This window comes from Tubulanus polymorphus, chromosome 1 (genome assembly GCF_964204645.1).
Source record: "Tubulanus polymorphus chromosome 1, tnTubPoly1.2, whole genome shotgun sequence".
In the NCBI taxonomy this organism is placed as follows: domain Eukaryota; kingdom Metazoa; phylum Nemertea; class Palaeonemertea; order Tubulaniformes; family Tubulanidae; genus Tubulanus; species Tubulanus polymorphus.
The window spans coordinates 2,331,734-2,349,631 of record NC_134025.1 but is presented as its reverse complement, the minus strand read 5'-3'; the positions used below and the strand labels follow the sequence as shown (position 1 = coordinate 2,349,631).

The 17,898-nt window shown below is 38.6% G+C and overlaps 2 protein-coding genes across 2 annotated transcripts; both read right to left on the bottom strand.

Annotated features, from left to right (window-relative positions):
• Positions 1-179: 179 nt before the first annotated feature.
• Positions 180-1,287, bottom strand: LOC141900954 (transmembrane emp24 domain-containing protein 3-like). The gene has a single exon (XM_074787986.1). The coding sequence runs from the start codon at positions 1,053-1,055 to the stop codon at positions 348-350; it is 708 nt and encodes a 235-aa protein (XP_074644087.1). The 5' UTR covers positions 1,056-1,287; the 3' UTR covers positions 180-347.
• A 12,069-nt stretch (positions 1,288-13,356) lies between these two features.
• On the bottom strand, positions 13,357-14,959 carry LOC141900870 (uncharacterized). Its single transcript, XM_074787924.1, has one exon. It carries the CDS (start codon positions 14,850-14,852, stop codon positions 13,590-13,592), a length of 1,263 nt encoding a protein of 420 aa, XP_074644025.1. The 5' UTR covers positions 14,853-14,959; the 3' UTR covers positions 13,357-13,589.
• Between the last annotated feature and the right edge of the window lie 2,939 nt (positions 14,960-17,898).

The window sequence follows — 17,898 nt, the reverse complement described above, 5'->3', positions numbered from 1 at the left end:
TTTTGTAATTTTTTCTGGGATGTTCGAAATGAATTAAATAATTTTTTAGTCTGAACAAAGCAAATCATTTTTTTTTTCAAATTCTTTCTTTGACGAATCCTTACTAATGAGGAAGCCCCTGTAAAAAACCAACAACCAATTCCAATAGAATACATCGTATATATATTTAATTCCTCGATACAAATATCATTTTTACAGCAGTTACACATCCACATGAAATGTAATATATTAATGTAAACACGAATTAATATTGTTCAATTTATACGTTTATAAGTGTTCATTAGCTCTGTTTTTGAGCGCGATATTTTGGACGAATCATGTCAGCAGTTTTCCACTTTTTTAAAGTCCTACGCCGGTTGATAAGCATAAGTCACCTCCTTACCATCGGGTTTCGTAGTAACGCTTTGATTAGTCGGGAATAGTTTCTTCAATGCTAGGACTTGACCCAGTCCTGTAACGATGATCGCCACAACATAAACTACAGCCATCCACGAGACCGTCGTGTTCAGATCTTTCGCTGTATTGTAACCTAATCGGTTTTTACTTTTTGTACTCATTTGTAGAAGCCCCACTTTGGTCATATGCTCGTGAATATTTTCTAGCGCTGATTCTACTTGAGTTTCTGCTCGAGGCACTAATTTACCTCCAGCCGCCTCGACCAGAGAATCTACTTGATCCGGGTACAAATTAAAGAATATTTGCTTATGCGTAAACGTAGAAAACTCGTTGCTGAAACAGAATTCGAATGTTCCCACAGTTGATTCGAACTCAAACTTGTCTATATGCAACTTTTGTTTATTGTATATTTCCGTTCCTTTACCGTTTTTAATCGTTACATCGATATCGTTATTTCCGCCGCGTACGACTCTCATATCGACCGCAAATCTATCACCGTTTTCATCAAATCTCTGGTATAAACAAGTTTTCTCTCGATCTTCCAACTCGAACGTGAATCCACCGCCGACGTAAAACGCCCCGCTCTCCACCAGTAAAGCCAGAATCACCGAAAATACGAATCCGTAGCTTTTCCAGTTTATCCCACTCGAAGACAACATTCTGCCGCTGTAGTTGTGACACTATATTGGATGTTGAGTAAACGACTATTTTTAGTTTTATCGTCGATGCAACCTGTGACACGTTTTATCCCAGGCGAATGAACATGTGGTTTAGAATAAGTCGATATCTGTCTGTGTGCAGGCTACGCGTTTACTCACTAGCAAATTATCCTAATTGGAAAATAAACCGAAAAAAAGATTCTGCAATGTATGTCATAGATTCCTTTCTTCGTCTACGATTTGGCACACAATCAAGCAGCGGTGGAGCTGGTTATGTTTCAAGTGGGAATTAAATCATAACTCGATCAACCATTACAGGATACAAAATCACGACGTTAACATCGTAATGAACATCTGTGGCCAATACCGCGTGTCACAAATAACTGATGTTTGATATTGACTTGCGAAATGACGTGGCAAATTCAACCAGACTCATCACGGATTCTATGATTCGTTGCTTTCTGTTTTTTTTTGTTAGCGTTTATCAATTGCTTTGCGTTGTTCACATCTTAGTTTCCCAAGACTCATTACATTTTTTCTTTTAACCTCGCAACTGGACCCTCTTAGAAGCGATGTCCGTTAGCATCGAGCGCCTGTGGGTTCCCAGTTACGGATTCGCTGACCCAGAGAAAATGAAATGAAACGTTTTGAAGAAGAACTCACTTTTAAAAGCAGATTCTTCTTGAAAATTAGCTGGATGGATTAATTAGTTTAAAAGAAAATAGTGTTGAAGTGACTGTCTTAGTTGAATGATTACTCTCGAATGCCAGTGGAAAAATCCGATTGTCAGGTCACGCCGTCATGTGCTGCCCCTTGATAGAACGTTGGCGGTAAATACGCGAACTAACTTACTACTCGCATGCCAGAGGAGGGTAGACTGGTTGCCTGTCCAATCCTGCGACACCTGCATTCGCTGTCAGATGTCAAGCGAGTTAGAGATCGGGAGCAAAACTGCTCCTGGCAAGCGTACTATCAATCAAAATCATTCGAACTCAGCTGTCAGGAGATCATCCACGAATGTTTTTTCTCAGGCTTTTCGGTGCATAATTGATTGAATATCATGTAAGCGTTAAAGATTATTGAAGAACTATTTCCTGGGCGGCCAGAGAATCGGTCGCCCCTCAGTGATGTTGATCATCATTTGGCCCTCGATTACGGTCCGGGCCAATCCGCGGTACTCGTTGCGGCGGCTTTGGCCCCAAAATCCTAATTAACGATTCCGCGTAGCTCGGTGGCTACTAGGCATTGAATATGAAACGCTGGACTAGAACGTTTACATCTGAGCTGATTCTTCTATTCATTGAATTGTAGCCCGATTCTTTTATACTCTGTAAGGTGTAGCCATCTACCAACAAACCGCTGAACTACAAATAAGCGCGGGCAAATTGAAAAATTAGATGCGGAGATCAGGTTGTCGAGATTAATGGATATTTTCAAATATATCGGTATCATGCCGATTATCAATACATTGTATTATGTTTTGGACACGTTTGTGGCGTTGATCATCCCTGATACACAACAATCAGAAATCGAATCGAATATTGAATAATTGCTTCTATTCATTTGGGGCATCGATTGACTACGTACTTAGTATTCCCGTTGTCCAAGATGTTTCGGTACCCTCTGGTTATTCGAACTATAAGGAAGTGCCGCCCTGGGATTCACAATAGACTCTTAAAGAAATGCATAAGACCCATCGACACCTACTTGATGATTTGACCATCTTGGAATCATTGTGAAAATCAATATGAATTCTTAATCATTTATATCTTTGATTTCTAATTGTGTTTCGAGTGTTTTTCACAAGTGTCCGATTTCATGGTAGCCATACGCACGGTGTGTCTGCAGACTGTAGAGTCTAGACGAGGATGTACGCCTGATGGATAGAGTGACCATAGAGCACAACCCCCGGAGCATGCATCTGACAGGCCAACATTAACCCCGGATTATCAGCTACCAAATTGAGCGCGAGAAATTGTCTGATGAGGAATCATTCTTTGTCGAAGGAAAACTAAGAAACATGTTTCCAAGCAGGCAATTAGACTCTTCAATTAAACCACCAAACATCAGTCGATGACAATCGGAAGCCCCGAAACAGCAGCTGAGCATAAGATAATCGGGAGGCAAGAATTATTCGCGAGAAAGTCCTCGGGGGACGTGTCGTGTAGAGCTAAACATAATAATATAGCTGTAACAATATGACGTCGTGTGTCCACTGAATGGTCAGCGATGGTCGTAGAGTCGTTTCTAAGAGCGTGGAGAATGACCGCTGCAATCGGATCATTGCCGCTGGTCAAATTTAACGATTTTAGGTGTGTAACGCCAGTCTAGTAAAAAGTATCCCGCTGTTGTTATAACGGAACTACAATGGATACTGTAACAATGCTTAGGGATTTAATACAATGATTATAGTGCTGGTCATTTAGATAAGCATGTCGTGATGACTCGGTGGTCGATGTTCATTACGGAATGGTCAGTCGCTGCCGGCGCAAACAAAACCTTGCGGGACTACTGTACAGGAAACTACAGCAATGAAAGAATCACGACGATCTCTCTTTCCTTTCCCCTATTCTAAAACATCTGAGTGATAAAATCTAATACAGAATTTCTGAGAAAGCCGAATACGTTGTGAAAATCCCACAATAAATCCAATAAAAAGGGCGAAATTTTCTGTTAGAAGTGAAAGTATTTGTCTGCAACGTTGTGACTTTTATCTACGCAATAGCTATCACAGGTTAAAGGACAGATGGATTAAAAGGCCTTTTTCAGTATGTCTGATGATGGCTATTAGATTGCAGCCGAAACGTTGCAGAAGAATAAATTCACATTTAAAGCAAAATATCGTCAGTTCTATATTGATTTTTTTTCGGGATTTTCTGCGTGCCTGAAATCTGAACTTAGAAAAAAATAATTGTCAGCAAATAAAGATGACTGTAACACGTGTCAATACGTTCCCCCGCTATGCAAGATGTTATATTTACAGCCAAATATAGCAAAATCACGTTCAAAGTAATTCATTTTAATTGAGAAAACCCGATACAGTCATTAAACCAGCAGATGCCCGACGGCGTAGCCCCAAAATTCTAACCCAACTTTTTGTTCTTACGGCAGGTAAAAGAGTCCGAAAAGAACTGGAATTTAACGTGAAAACATTCACAAAATAGCAGGCGGCTCTTTGAAATATTTCGGAAATGTCAAACTTGAAGACTCTCAGATTGATCCCGCTGGCGATCCGGCTGATAGTTTCCGCCGTGGGAAATATCCGCGGGGTCTACTGGCGGCGTGTCTCTAATCGCTCGAGAAAATCAGAGAAAAGTCACTTTATATATGTAAATGAGTCACATGCTTACCAAGGAAACAAGATTCGAGATGGTTTTTTTCGGGGGTTAAATTAAAGGATGAATGACGTCTCGGCTAATCGAGTATTACTCAATAGATCAATAGAAACTCATCGGTTGTTGCGCAGGAATTACTAATATTATCGGCTTAGACAAAGATCCGTGCAATGTCGAGTGTCAATTTGTTTTACTTGGTCACCTCGCGTATCGTTTTACAATAAAAAGACGCGGGTCCTTCATTTTGAAAGTTTGTCGAAGAAACAAACGAATTCAATAGCTCCCTTTGTGAAATTGTCACCTCCCGCTTCCCATCGTCGGCTTTACGAAAACTATATAATTGATCAGAGGTAAATTTGCACCGCAACCACTTTCTCCGAGTCGACGGATCATTGCTTTGTTATAGCGTAATATCACAAGGGATTCATTTGATGATCGATCAATGTAAACCTTTTCTTTTCTAATCATTACCGGCTACCGGGATTTAACTTGCCAATTAGTCGTCAACTGAGAGCTCGCATGCTCAGGCAATTAGCCGTTGTGTTAGGGCGGGATCGTCCTCGTGGGATCGCTCTTATAACAGAGTTTTACCTGACCGAGTTAATACGATATTGAAAGGTATCCTGCCGAGTCGATGAGCGAGTAACGTCGATGCAGACATGGGCCTAGTAACGAAACAGTCATCTAACATGTGTTCCAATTCAGAATATTCGCTTCAATTTCTATGGAAAGAGTTATGGAAGTAACGTCATAACTTACTCGATTAAGAGAGCGTCAACGTAGCGTAAAACGAGACTCGATCTGGTCGTGTTCGGTTACGTCAGAATGACGCAAAGGCTCGAACGTGCGGGTGTGGGCCCCGCTGTCGACCCCGGTCGCGGCGTGTGACTAGCATCTTGATAATTCTCAAAGATAAGACATAATCACGATTCGTCCGCATAAAATTCGGACAAAATTCCACCAAAAGAGCGCATGAGAATAACTGCAGATGGGTTTTGTATAGGCCAGGATCAAATATGACCCTTCGGGGCTTAGCCTGAAGTTTGAATGAATATAATCCATAGTCATTCACGGGGTTCCGTGAAATTACAAACAACCGCTTATAGATCGTAGCTGATATTAATGTTATTTTGGCAAATACGCTCGTGGCGTTAACTGCCTGCTCCTTTTACACTGGCCATCTAACTATTGTGATCGGAATACCAGATAAAAATATGGACCGGTGAATATTTCTATCACCATTTTCTAAAGACGTCTTATTCACTTCTAAATACGTCAGCCAATAAACTAGGACCAGTAAAAACGTTGGACCAAGTTTTTTCACTATCCCGTGATGTTAATTGTATTTTGAAACATTTCTTTATTCGCTATCAGCACGAGCTCGTGTTCAACCGTAATGTAGTTATTCTTTCGTCAAATAGGCGGCGATTGATAAAACATGAATAACGTTTGAAAAGCATTGAAGAATCTCATCAGGGGTAGAACTAATACATTTTAAACCAGCTGTCATTTTTAGCTAATACAGTATTCGAACCACCTCCGGGTATCCGCAGAAATGCGTAAAGAACAGACAAAACCCATTGCTAGATATCAATAAATTGGATCTGAGCTGGAAATAATATTGACGGTAGAAGTGAAAAATAAAATTATGGACAATTTCACGGGCTGGTGGTTACCTGTGTGGCATTTTGGTGAACCTTATATGGCGTCCAATTCAATGAAAAGATCACACATTGTTTAGGCTTTTCTGCTTGTTTGCAAGATTATGGCGCTCACGGCAAAATATTTCTATCAACAATTCCGGCTTAACCCCTCCCACCTAATTATCAACGATTTCTTTTGGTTCGTCTGGTCTATAGGAACGACCCGGGGAGAGCCGAATACCTTCATAACAAGATCTGTTGTTTATTGACTCTATAGCTGTCAAACGAAAAAAGAACTCTAAGGAGCGCATAATATCGGTGCCGTGTAGCGAGAGAATCGATGAAATGAATAAGAAAAGACACAAATATTTTTGAAAAGATTTGAAGAAAGGCGACACTGCGTATTAAGTCAGGATTGATAAAAGCCCGAAAAGCCGCCATTAAAACACCAGATATTTATCTGACAACAAAGAAAATCTGAAAGTAATTCTATAAAAGAAAGCCTCGCAGTATTTACACATAAATTGTTGTCGTATTTGTTCGTATCAAATATGATAATATATAAGCGAAGATTAATTTTAACGCAGAAATATACGCGTTAGTCCCTGTGACCTTTAACGTCAAATTCCGAAAATAGATAAGATAAGAATAAACCAGCAAATGGACCCAATTTGCGCATTAAATAATCATTACAGGCGACCTATAGTTTGTGACTGAATGGAAAAAAAGTCGCAGACAAAAATCATGTGGTTGTTTTTCTAGATTGAATTGAATAACGTTGTGAATGTTCGCCATCTCGGTGACAGGTGTTGTCAAACAATGCTTGTTTTCATAAAAGAAACTAATGAAAGGCAAACCTAGTGTTTTTACACAAATACGGTTTTCTAGCGAGTATGTAACATGCCGAGACTCCCAACAGTTTTTTCATTGTCACATATCAAATAGATCAGCATTCAAACTATGTTTCTGAGAGCATTTTTTTTATATGTTTTCTGTTTTTCATGAAAGATAATCTCGCGGAGTCTATCCACAAGTGTACGTGTGAATGCCAGAACGAAGAAGAATATATTCGATTGTTTAGAATTCAGAATATAAAATATAACAAACATTGAACAGTCGGTAAATATTGTAAAGAATCCGAACGATATAAACATGACAACAGACACCTTTTTGTCAATGGAAATACCCCCGACCAGGCTACACGAATAACCGTGACGTCCAATCTAGGACACGCTGATTTTTTGGTAATCGCACGTAGTCTCCATTTGCAATTACATGTTTTTTCCATGGGAAACCAACAAAAAGATACCGACCTTTGGTGCAAATCGAGCCAGATCATTCGACACCCACATCTAGTTTTCCATAGTCAAATACAAATGGGGTACGTGGATGTTGTATTGACCAACAAGAGGCGTTTTAAGTTGCATCTAGTTTGTTTATGACTGAATCAGTCTAAATATTAGTAAATGTAATCATGGTTGGCAGTTGAGGAGTTTATCGAACAGAATTATGTTTGTTATATACAAGTACATATGTACATGCATATTATACAGCTACAAGAAAGATTTGCAACAGTTTACACGTGAACAGCTTGCGATGATGAAATGCTATTTCCTCAAAGATCAGGAATTCACGAGTAATGTTCATATTTCATCTGAAGAATCGTTCGCAATTTGATGATGGGATTTTTAAATGTCTGGTGAAATGTAGCGGATGAATGAACAAACCTTTATAATCATTTGAACGAAGTAAAATGATTTAAAAACGGAAAGCTCATATTTACATGTAGATGTCATCGAAACCTTTTCAGAAAAGTGACATATTAATTATATCGTCCGGTTAAAAGCGATTTAATGCGATCATTGACAAGGAAATGACTGGCAGACTTCGGATTAATGCCACGAAATGACTTCCATATATACGCTTCAGGACTGACAACAAATACTTACATTATCTTATTCTAATATACAATTTCTGGCAAGAAGAATACACGGTAAAATGAGTTGATTTGAATTATAAGTCGTTGATTGTTCTCAGGCTATTCAACCGACGTCATCTTTAACACTTTATAAGCCACTTTGCTTATGTATAAACAGCTAACTAATGCTTGCAAAATATTTTGATTGGACGGCCATAAATGGAGTGATCAAATGTTGAAAAATAGTCGCGCAAAAACGTTATGACCCTGCTGGGAAATGAATAGATTTTCATCAGAGATATTCTAAGGGGTATTGTGAAGGGTATTGAAAGGCAGGATATTTGACAGGCCCATCTGCCTGAGGGTTGCCTCTAAAACACGACCGCAATGCTATTGTAGCCGCTGTCATATCGCGTCAAGGGAAGTTATCCGAGCGAAATTCAATTTATAAACCAGTCAACTTATGGAACGTACGGAGTTTGTTGGCGTTGCCCCCGGAAAATTACCTGTTTTTATTGTAAAACCCACAAACATGACATGCTGACAATGCATGTACCCATAAAACGACATGAGATGTCGCTACTAAGTACCTTACGTATATACTGATGCTTAATGAGGTTCTTTTTTTACTTCTGCAGAAAAAAGAATGTCTTCTGTAGACGTTTCCGCGAATCAACCACCTAAAACTTGTCCGTTTGCAAAACTAAAAACATCTTCTTTGAAGCGTGTTTTTGTTCTGGTCTCGATTCGATTGTTTCATTCAATTTCAAGTGTATTGGGTTAAAGTTTACTGATTTGAAAGTATACGAGCTCCAAATCCAACAGGTCTCAAGAGGCTATCGTTCAAGAGAGTATCCCCCTTGTTCAGGATGGTTCCCTCCCTGTTCAGGATGGTACCGTTAATTGATGAAACGAAGATGATCGGATGGCAACCGGTTAAGTACTTCAGTCGTGAAGTCTCCATCATAAGCATATTTTTCACAACTTCACACAAAATGAAAACAGCCCACCTGTCCGGTACAGATTGTCCGCTCCTAGGAGGAAGTAACCTCTTGTCTGCTGCTTGTAAGACACTTTATCGCCAAACTCGTACGCCTGATTACAGCCGAATGTATCGCGGAAACCAGATAACCGGCCTAGGATCGCGATGACTGAGGGCCCAAGGGTAAAATCACCCCCTGCCCTTCAATCTCATGTCTACGATAAAATCACATTTTGAAATAATTGTTAGTTTTACCCGGATGAAGGTGTTAGACTGAACTGTGTTTGTTCATCGTCTCGTAAAATAATTAGCAATGTTGTCAACGGTTTCTAATTCAATAATTCTCTGTATGGAATTTCTAATTGATCTAAAGCGAATAAATACAAATTACTCAAACATAGAACGGATTCAAACATAATTCATCGAAATACAATAAAGTACGACAGAATTTGTTACGATCACTAACAAATCTATTTCAATGATAAAGAATTTGATACTTCTTTCACTTCTCTATGCACGATATCTAACTTAAGACACCCACACAATTTAAAACTGATGATTTCAAGAAAATTATTTTCGAAATAGATCTAAGGGCATAGCAACGACTTTCCCCGATCGAGGGTGCATTTTCATCAATTTGTTTTATCTATTGTGTAAGTTAACGACATCGCAAGTGATTACACTAATCATTGGACAATTGTCGCGCGGCAGAAGGTATCAAAAAGTTTGTGTAAGAAAATCTAAATTTCACGCTCATCTCAGCGGGAAATCGGTCCTTAACTCGACGAGTGATCGGTCGGTATTCTTAGATAGTTCACTCGAGTGTCGCAAAGCACCGAGTTAAATACGGTGCAAGATTCCCATTCTTAAACACTTGTAATTTGTAAACAGGTAGAAAAATATGTTTCCATCAGAACAAAAAACGTTGAAATTGCGAAGAGAAATTGACTTGAATCGACATCGCGTTGGGAGCGGCCATTGACCAGTTCCGGTTGAATCGACAATGCAGACGTCGAAACTTTAACCGAAACGTGGACAAAACATTTCTAATGTTTGTCAAACAAACAGAACCCATAATCCAGTGTATTCACGTCGACACAGTGGTTAGGTGGCACAATAATATTTGATTTACTCGTCTTATAGTCAAACGGTGTTTACATCCAACTAAATCTAATCGCAAATTTAAACAACCCGGGTTACAATTGCGAAATTCTATAACTTTCTCGCGTAAAGCGTCAACAAGCGAACATTATGGAAGGTCACATCGAAACAAAAATGATTGTTTCCATTAGTCGTTGACAATTACTTCTCAAATTTCGCGATACAGAAAATATTTGCATTAATTTTCTATCGTTTATCTTCGTCAGTCAAATATTTGTTTTCGCAGCGTTTCGATAGAAAATTGGTAATTGTGAGCGGGCGCTTAAATATTGATGTTATTGTACAATTTTTGTTTTTCGGTTCGGAGTAAATGGGATTATTTCATTTCGCGACGAAGCTAAAGATAACAAGAGATATTCGAAGATTGAAGTTTGTTTGTGGAAATCATTGACGTCAATATTATTCTAACATTTCGCAAGATGCCCGCCCAGGTTGAAAACCAAAAATACGAACCCTGGCACGCGAGGGCTTCTTGCATTTCTCTAAAGAATCGGTTAGAGTTGTATTTTGCACGCTATATTCTCGCGCGCGTATGCAAGAATCGAGGATGATAGAAAAGCATGTGTTGTTCATGGATCATTTTGTTGGATATAGATAGAGACCCCGGAGTTCAAACACACATCCAAACATGTCAAACAATCAATCTCTAACTAAATACTGATAGGAAAAAAAAACACGGGATTTCAGAATACCAATCCATGATTGCGCAGAAATAGATTGATACATGCTTATATTCAAAAATACGGATAGCAGTTCTATCGTTCTAAGTGTTTTGTTTTCGCCTCAATAAAATAATCATACACAAAAAGAAACCTTTAGATTGGCTGTGTAATGTTAAGTAGCGTAAATACTAACTAAATTACATAAACAACCTTTAAAGCCACAAACGATGATGTAAAGATATTCAAAACAACTTGTAGTTGTTAATTACTAATTATTGCGATGTTTACAAGCGTTTGTTGGCGTTTAGAAACAATTTACCTGAAGTCTGATTCTACTGAAGACAGTTGCTCGTCTGAATAGACGTAAATATTTCCAGGCGGCTGCTATTTTCGTGTGAAGACGAAGACTAGCTGTCACAACAATGTATATATTTGTTACCTGTTTGTATATGTACATCAACTTTGCTCGCATGAAGGCAACAACATAAGCCGCCAGTTTGTTTCTTCGCTCTGACAAACAAAAAACTTCATTATTTGCAAACATCGCGGATATTTACAAAATACGTTTGCGAGTGATTTCCGCAGCTGCTTTCATAAAGAGTTCAGAAATGCGATACTGAAGTTTCAGATTTTTTCAACTCTATGTTCCTCTTGTCAGTTAGTTTACGTGCATATTCGTGCACGCAGGAAAATGGTTCAGCTATTATAACTTTTTTTTTGTTTTTGTGATAATTATCTTAAAAGAACTTTCGCTTCAACGCTTATTAATATACAAATTGTTTCGTACCGGATGATCCAGTATAATTCCTCGCACGGCTGGTATATATCTACGTACATCAGCCGTTGAAAGGAGGTAACCCGGTGTATATAATTGATGGTATATTCATTAAAACTATTAAAAAAAAGAATCACTCGACGCGGGTTTTTAGTAAAAAATTCTATGAAAATGTGTTTTTAAACGTCGAAAAATGATGAGATTATTATAGCTGTTAGTAATCAGTGCTACTGTGGGCATGCGGGTATAGATTGTTAGCTGTGTCGCAGAGGTTTGCAGGTGCTGATGTGGACTACCAGCGCTGATGTAAACATCACTCGTGTGTCGTCTTTATGACCGCCTGCCACGCTCTTTAATCTCATATTCATTAGCTATAATGAACGTATACTGCTGTCGTGGTCACGAGTTCGTTGAATAAACCCTCATATAAATACAAGTCCCGTTCGGAATACTGCACTCTATCCCAGCACGTTTAATTGATGTAATTGCTTTATGCAATGATTCCCTGCTATTTTTTTAAAAATAACGTTTCGCACAACGAGAAAAATGCAGAGATGGTAATATTTCGCCTCGCCGACAGATGGCGTTGTATATTCAGAGAAAGGACGCATTCAAGTATTTTTGTAGCGGTACTTATACCGGGTTAAAGCGAATCACAGGTGACAATAACATCTAATACCTTTGACATTCAAAGATCTCCTAAGGGTGATTTTAGGGCGCTTTTAAAGTTAGATTCATTGTAAGAGTCTTCTCAGAATCGATATTCCTATTCGATCTGTTTTGGTTCACAATTTGCACCGATGAAAATATTATTCTATATTTATACATCGAATTGTATCATTCGAGTTAAAATTAGAAGATGACTTTGCAAATTTGACTCTCTGATAAACAATACTTACCATTTCATTGTACGTCATTACCAGCGCGCAGCGATTGATGAAATCATTTGGACTCGAATTACATTGTTGAAATGTCGGAGACCATCGCCAAACGTCATCGATATTCGGATCTATATCCGCACCCAATTCGCATCCGAAAATCGTACCCGATTGCAATATTGAGTAATGACGTTATAAAATTGGTTGTGATTTAACAATTCCTCGCCACCAACTGTGCATCTCGATTGATATCCAATACAATTCAATTTTCCCGTCGTTCGAAAAGTTTTATTTATAAATAAAATATCAATGATTTAAATGGCTAGAAAAATCCAGAATTCCAATCCGCAAAAAATCGATGTTCGAATAGAATTGAACGTGTGGTTTGTGAATGATTGTTGACCTGTGCTGTGGCCGCGGTATGGATCCAGTAGATTCTGTTTGTTTGATGGTGGAAATCAAAGTGTCGATCGAAGTTTATGTGTAGTTTATACAGTTTATTATTAAATACGAATAGAACTGTTGCTTCGGGCTGAAACTGTTTTCAATAATGAAGTGCGTGAATACTTTTGAAAGACAGTCTTAACTAAATATATTGCGACATTTAAAAGCAACGGCATAATTTATAAAATAGATTGTTTACAAATAACTACGGGGCGAATCTAATTGATCTGTTATATATAAACGTGTGTTGAATATTGTAGTTCAATAATACTGATAAAAATCTGTAATATTTCATCCACGAGTGAGTGTCAATAGAGAAGCTTTTAGAAGTATAAAATTAGAGATCCGTTTCATGTAATTGATTAAAGTAACTCGAATGAAAGAAGCATTAGTGAATAGCCTCGAACAAAACATAAGAAGTAAACAATTTATATTAACATATCATCGTCTTCGTATTTATTTTACATTTTTACAAGAAATACATTAATCCATTATTAACCATTTGTTTGAAACAATTTTACAATCAATTCTCCTTGAGGTAAAATATACGTTAACTTACCACAGTTCGTTTGAGGTGAAAATAAATTATAACTTTTAGCACAATGAGTATCTATGTCGAAAGTGTTCTAATTTTCCACTTTAAGCGAAACGGACGTATGAGATCAGTTCAAAAAGTGTTTATTGTCAAATCGGGCGAATTGTCAGTTTTAAATCACAAAATTTTGTTTTTAAATGATCAACTAGTTTGAGCTAGTATCGGTACAGTTTGTTGATACACAGATTCCGGTGTTCTCAGCCTCATCGGTGGTGGAGTTGACGGCGGTGAATGCTGCGACATCGCTTGACTCTGATGCGCGGCTATCGAGGCCATCGACATTGTTCGTAAATAAGCATCGAAAGCGGGATGCGCGGCTAGCTGTGGATGGTAGTAGATATTTGGAGGAGAATTCGGAACTCCTGAATTCGGTATTATAGTACCGGGTCTCATAACTGGTGAATGCGTAGGAGACACTGGCACGCGAACATCACTTCCTAATAGTCTATCGACAGAAAAGTTACTAGACGGAACGGGTCTGTGAATTGCAGGCGCGGCTGAGGGCATGAGTCCTCCGTACGGGTAGGCGAAACGAGACATTGCCAAAGCTGCATTTGATGCGTGATTATACGGTATCATTCCCGGCCAAACATGCGTCGGTTTATCGGCGCCGTACGCCGGGTAAAGTCCAGCAGGAAAACGTTGATAATATCCCGTACGTTTAAAAGCGGCGAGTCGACTCCTCGAGGCCGTAGTCGATCTTCTTCTCAGTTTACCTGTCGTACCGCCAATAAATACATCATCACTCGAAGGATCTAACATCCAATAGTTACCTTTACCCGGATCATCGTAATGTCTGGGTACTTTAACGAAACACTTATTCAAACTCAGATTATGACGAATTGAATTTTGCCAACCTTGTTTATTTTCTTGATAATACGGAAAGTTTTTCATAATGAATTCGTAAATTCCGTTTAATGTGAGTCGTTTTTCGGGTGAACTACGAATCGCCATCATTATCAACGCGTTATAACTGAACGGCGGTTTCTCACCGCGAGAGTTTTTCACCTTTTCGTCGTTAGAATCCGACTTATCACTCTTATCATCGCTATCGCGTTTATCCGGTGAACTAGAACCGGAATCGTCGTGACTAGAATCGTACATTTTGTCCTCGTATTTATTTTCCTTATTCTCCTCACAGTCACTAATCGGTGACAACTGCGCAACTTTGATTACAGTTTCTTGTTGATTTTCAACAGTTTCTACATCAACCATATCGTCATCGATGTTATTGTCATCGTCATCATCCTCTGATTGGTATCGACAGCGGTTGATATCTGTCGCCGGTATTGGTGGTTCTGCTGGTGGTGGCGGTGTCCTATCGCGCTCCTCAGTTTCTTCAGCCATACCCAACATACTACAGATACTGAACGAACTTCGTAACTTTTGCGTTGTAGGCAGCATGATCGTTCGACTAAGTTGTTTGATTATGAAGCAGTCAGTTGAACGATTAAATAACCATATTCTTCGTAGAAGAGCCGATTTTGATGAGACGATGTGTTCGAATTGGTGAGCAGTGTGGTTCTGTAGATGACGACTCAATTCTCGCGTGTAAATAGTGAACATAACGTACCTCGTCAGCCAATCAGCGCGCGTCTGAACCGCCTCTCGGCTGCTAATAGTCGCAACCGGCAATTGACCAATCACGGCGCTTCATCGACGACTTTACTTCACGCTGTTCTACAAAACAATATCATTGGCAAAGGAGAGTTTCAATTTAATCCTTAAATAATATCGCACTAATGAAACATTGACGGATTATGTTCTGAATCCGATTTTACCAAGCAGATCCCAATCAAGGGCGAGATTAGAAGATCGGATTTGTGAATAAAGCGCTCTTCGGTAAAACATAATAATAGAGTTTGAAGATTTGGGGTGACTATAATACAGACAATCAAAAATACAACCGATCCTTAGTATTTGTCACACCTCTCACATGAAAATTGCGCTGATTACAGAACATCTTTACAATCTCTGATTTTCATTTTCTTTTGCTTTTCCCAAATAGATTTCATACGTTTTGCCTAAAAGTAAAATATAAGACGTTGGTGAAATTTTTGTATGGCTATTGACAACAGTTGGCTCCACGTCACAATCGAATTTAAGGAGTGTTAAAAAAGAAAGGAAATCACTTTAAAAAAAAAAAACGACGAACCTGCGACGAAATACTTTCGACTGAAAACTATATTTATTTGTACTCATATCATATATATTTTACATTACGTACGTTTTTAAATTGGGTGTTGTATGAAAATATAAGCTATTAAAAGAACACATCTAGTGTTTTGTCTACACACCGTGGGCTGATCCGCTAAATATATCCGTGTGACGACTATTTTTGGATTCTGATTTTCTAAATTTAGAGTTAATGTTTAATATAAAATAAACTAAGCATCAGTTTATAGATTTGATAAGGCGGGTACCTATTTTTAGCGCATCGATATAAATAAAAGATTGCTTTGTAGCCGAAGGCGATGAATAAGTTGTTTTTCTCAGCGCTTGTTACAGTAACTGTCTTTGAATATCAATGGCTCGCAGCTCTGGTAGGAAATACCGTTCAGGCAAAAAACAACTCTGACGTCATTATGGCGGAATCCTCACTACAACCAATCAGGCATCAACAGAGGCATTTTGTTTGAAGTGGAAAACTTTTCTATAAATCAAAGTATAGATATACTTGTGTTGTGCTTTGTATTTATGAGTGGTTTTATTTTAGTTCATAAATACTCGAATCAATAATACACTACACAAATATACGTAAGAAATGACGAGCAACGGAAATCGTTTTTAGATTCAGGTTGTTTCTGATATTGACAGATATGTTCAGGTGTAAAGGCGCGTGGCCGCTGATGTTTTTAGTTTATAAACATCTCGCTTAATGACCGAATCTATTAGCACGTATTACCCGTAAAACGCCTGTGCAAACATGGATTCGAACCGCCAGTAACAACTGTCGGCTTCATCCTATCCAAATACAATCCGTTTTGCGTAAGTGTCCGAAAACATGGCGAATAGCGCAGCAAACAACTGCGTTCTCTGACTAAACAAACAGTTATCTAACAAGCGAGATGGTAACCTGAATATACTCAATTAGAAATCCTAATTGAACGTGGTATGGTAAGAAAATAAGTTTTTGCCGCTAAAAGCCAAGCGATAGATCTAAACCGAATGACACTGCTGTTTCCACGGGGAGTCTCTAATGACCACACTGACTCACGGGAAGGCCAAACTAAGACTTCTTTTCTGATTCAAGGGCACATCAAGGGGGCCAAGCCCTTCTATTTTTGCCAAGATATCCTTGTTGCATGGCAGTTTTGTTAGAATCACTCTAGATACTTAGAAAATGATCCATTATTCTCGGGAAGGGAGGACCCCCACACTTGAGGCTCGGGGTATCTATGACTCTTGCTCATTCGTCAATTTTATAGGCCTCGAGAAAGTTAGGGACACCATTCCCTGAATTCCTGGATCCACCACTGAGATATATTTCGAGCTGAAAACAGCTTTTCTGTGGGTGTCAGTTGCACTGGATTTGTTACGGTGATGAATGATTAAGTAATACCGGTATTTACATCGCGTCTCAGGGTTGTCTATATGATTACTTGTATATACCGGTTTCACCGTCAACATTTGTATATTTGATAGCAATGATAGCATACATACAAAGATGTTTGTCAGGAATGTAATATCAGTAATTCTTGGTTCTGATGAACCGAGGCAATGACGACGTGATGTCTGTGATTCTCCTCAGTCTTAGCGTTCCCAAGATTAGACTATCAGTGACGGCTTTGTTGTTGTACCACAGCACATCCGCTACTTTTTGTAATCATTATCAAAATTACCGAATATATGTTAGAATCATAAGTCAGATATGCGGAAGGTTTGAATCACGCGTTCATATAAAACTTGATGGGAATTACAACTTTTAAACAACCACCATTTTTTTCTTTAAATGATTACGATGCATGTATGATTATAGCGTAAAGAATTGATTGAATGTAATTTGATCAGTGATTAGTTATCACTTATTCAGCTGTATAGAAATATCGCTAGACATTGTAGCTACTCGTAAATACAATCTGATTTAGTTTTTACACTATAGCAAGGTTTCAATTCTTTATACTAGCAAACAGTTTAAGCTCGTTAAGGAAACTCCTACTAGGAGCGATAATATGAAAATGGGTTAATTTTGTTAATTACAAATCGTTTGTATTTGTCGTTAATCATAGAACACAACATCGTTAAGTTTGTTGAACATATTGAATAATTATTGTGTACGCGCGGTAACGTGTTAGAGAACTCCTGCTAGCGTCGTGTAGCAATTAATTCACCAACTCATTATGACGAAGGCGATGAAAACGATCCGACCGAATATTGGAAGATTATCGACGCGCTAGACGAAATATCAGAAAACAGATATTTGCAATAAACTCGCGAAATATCGCGTCTC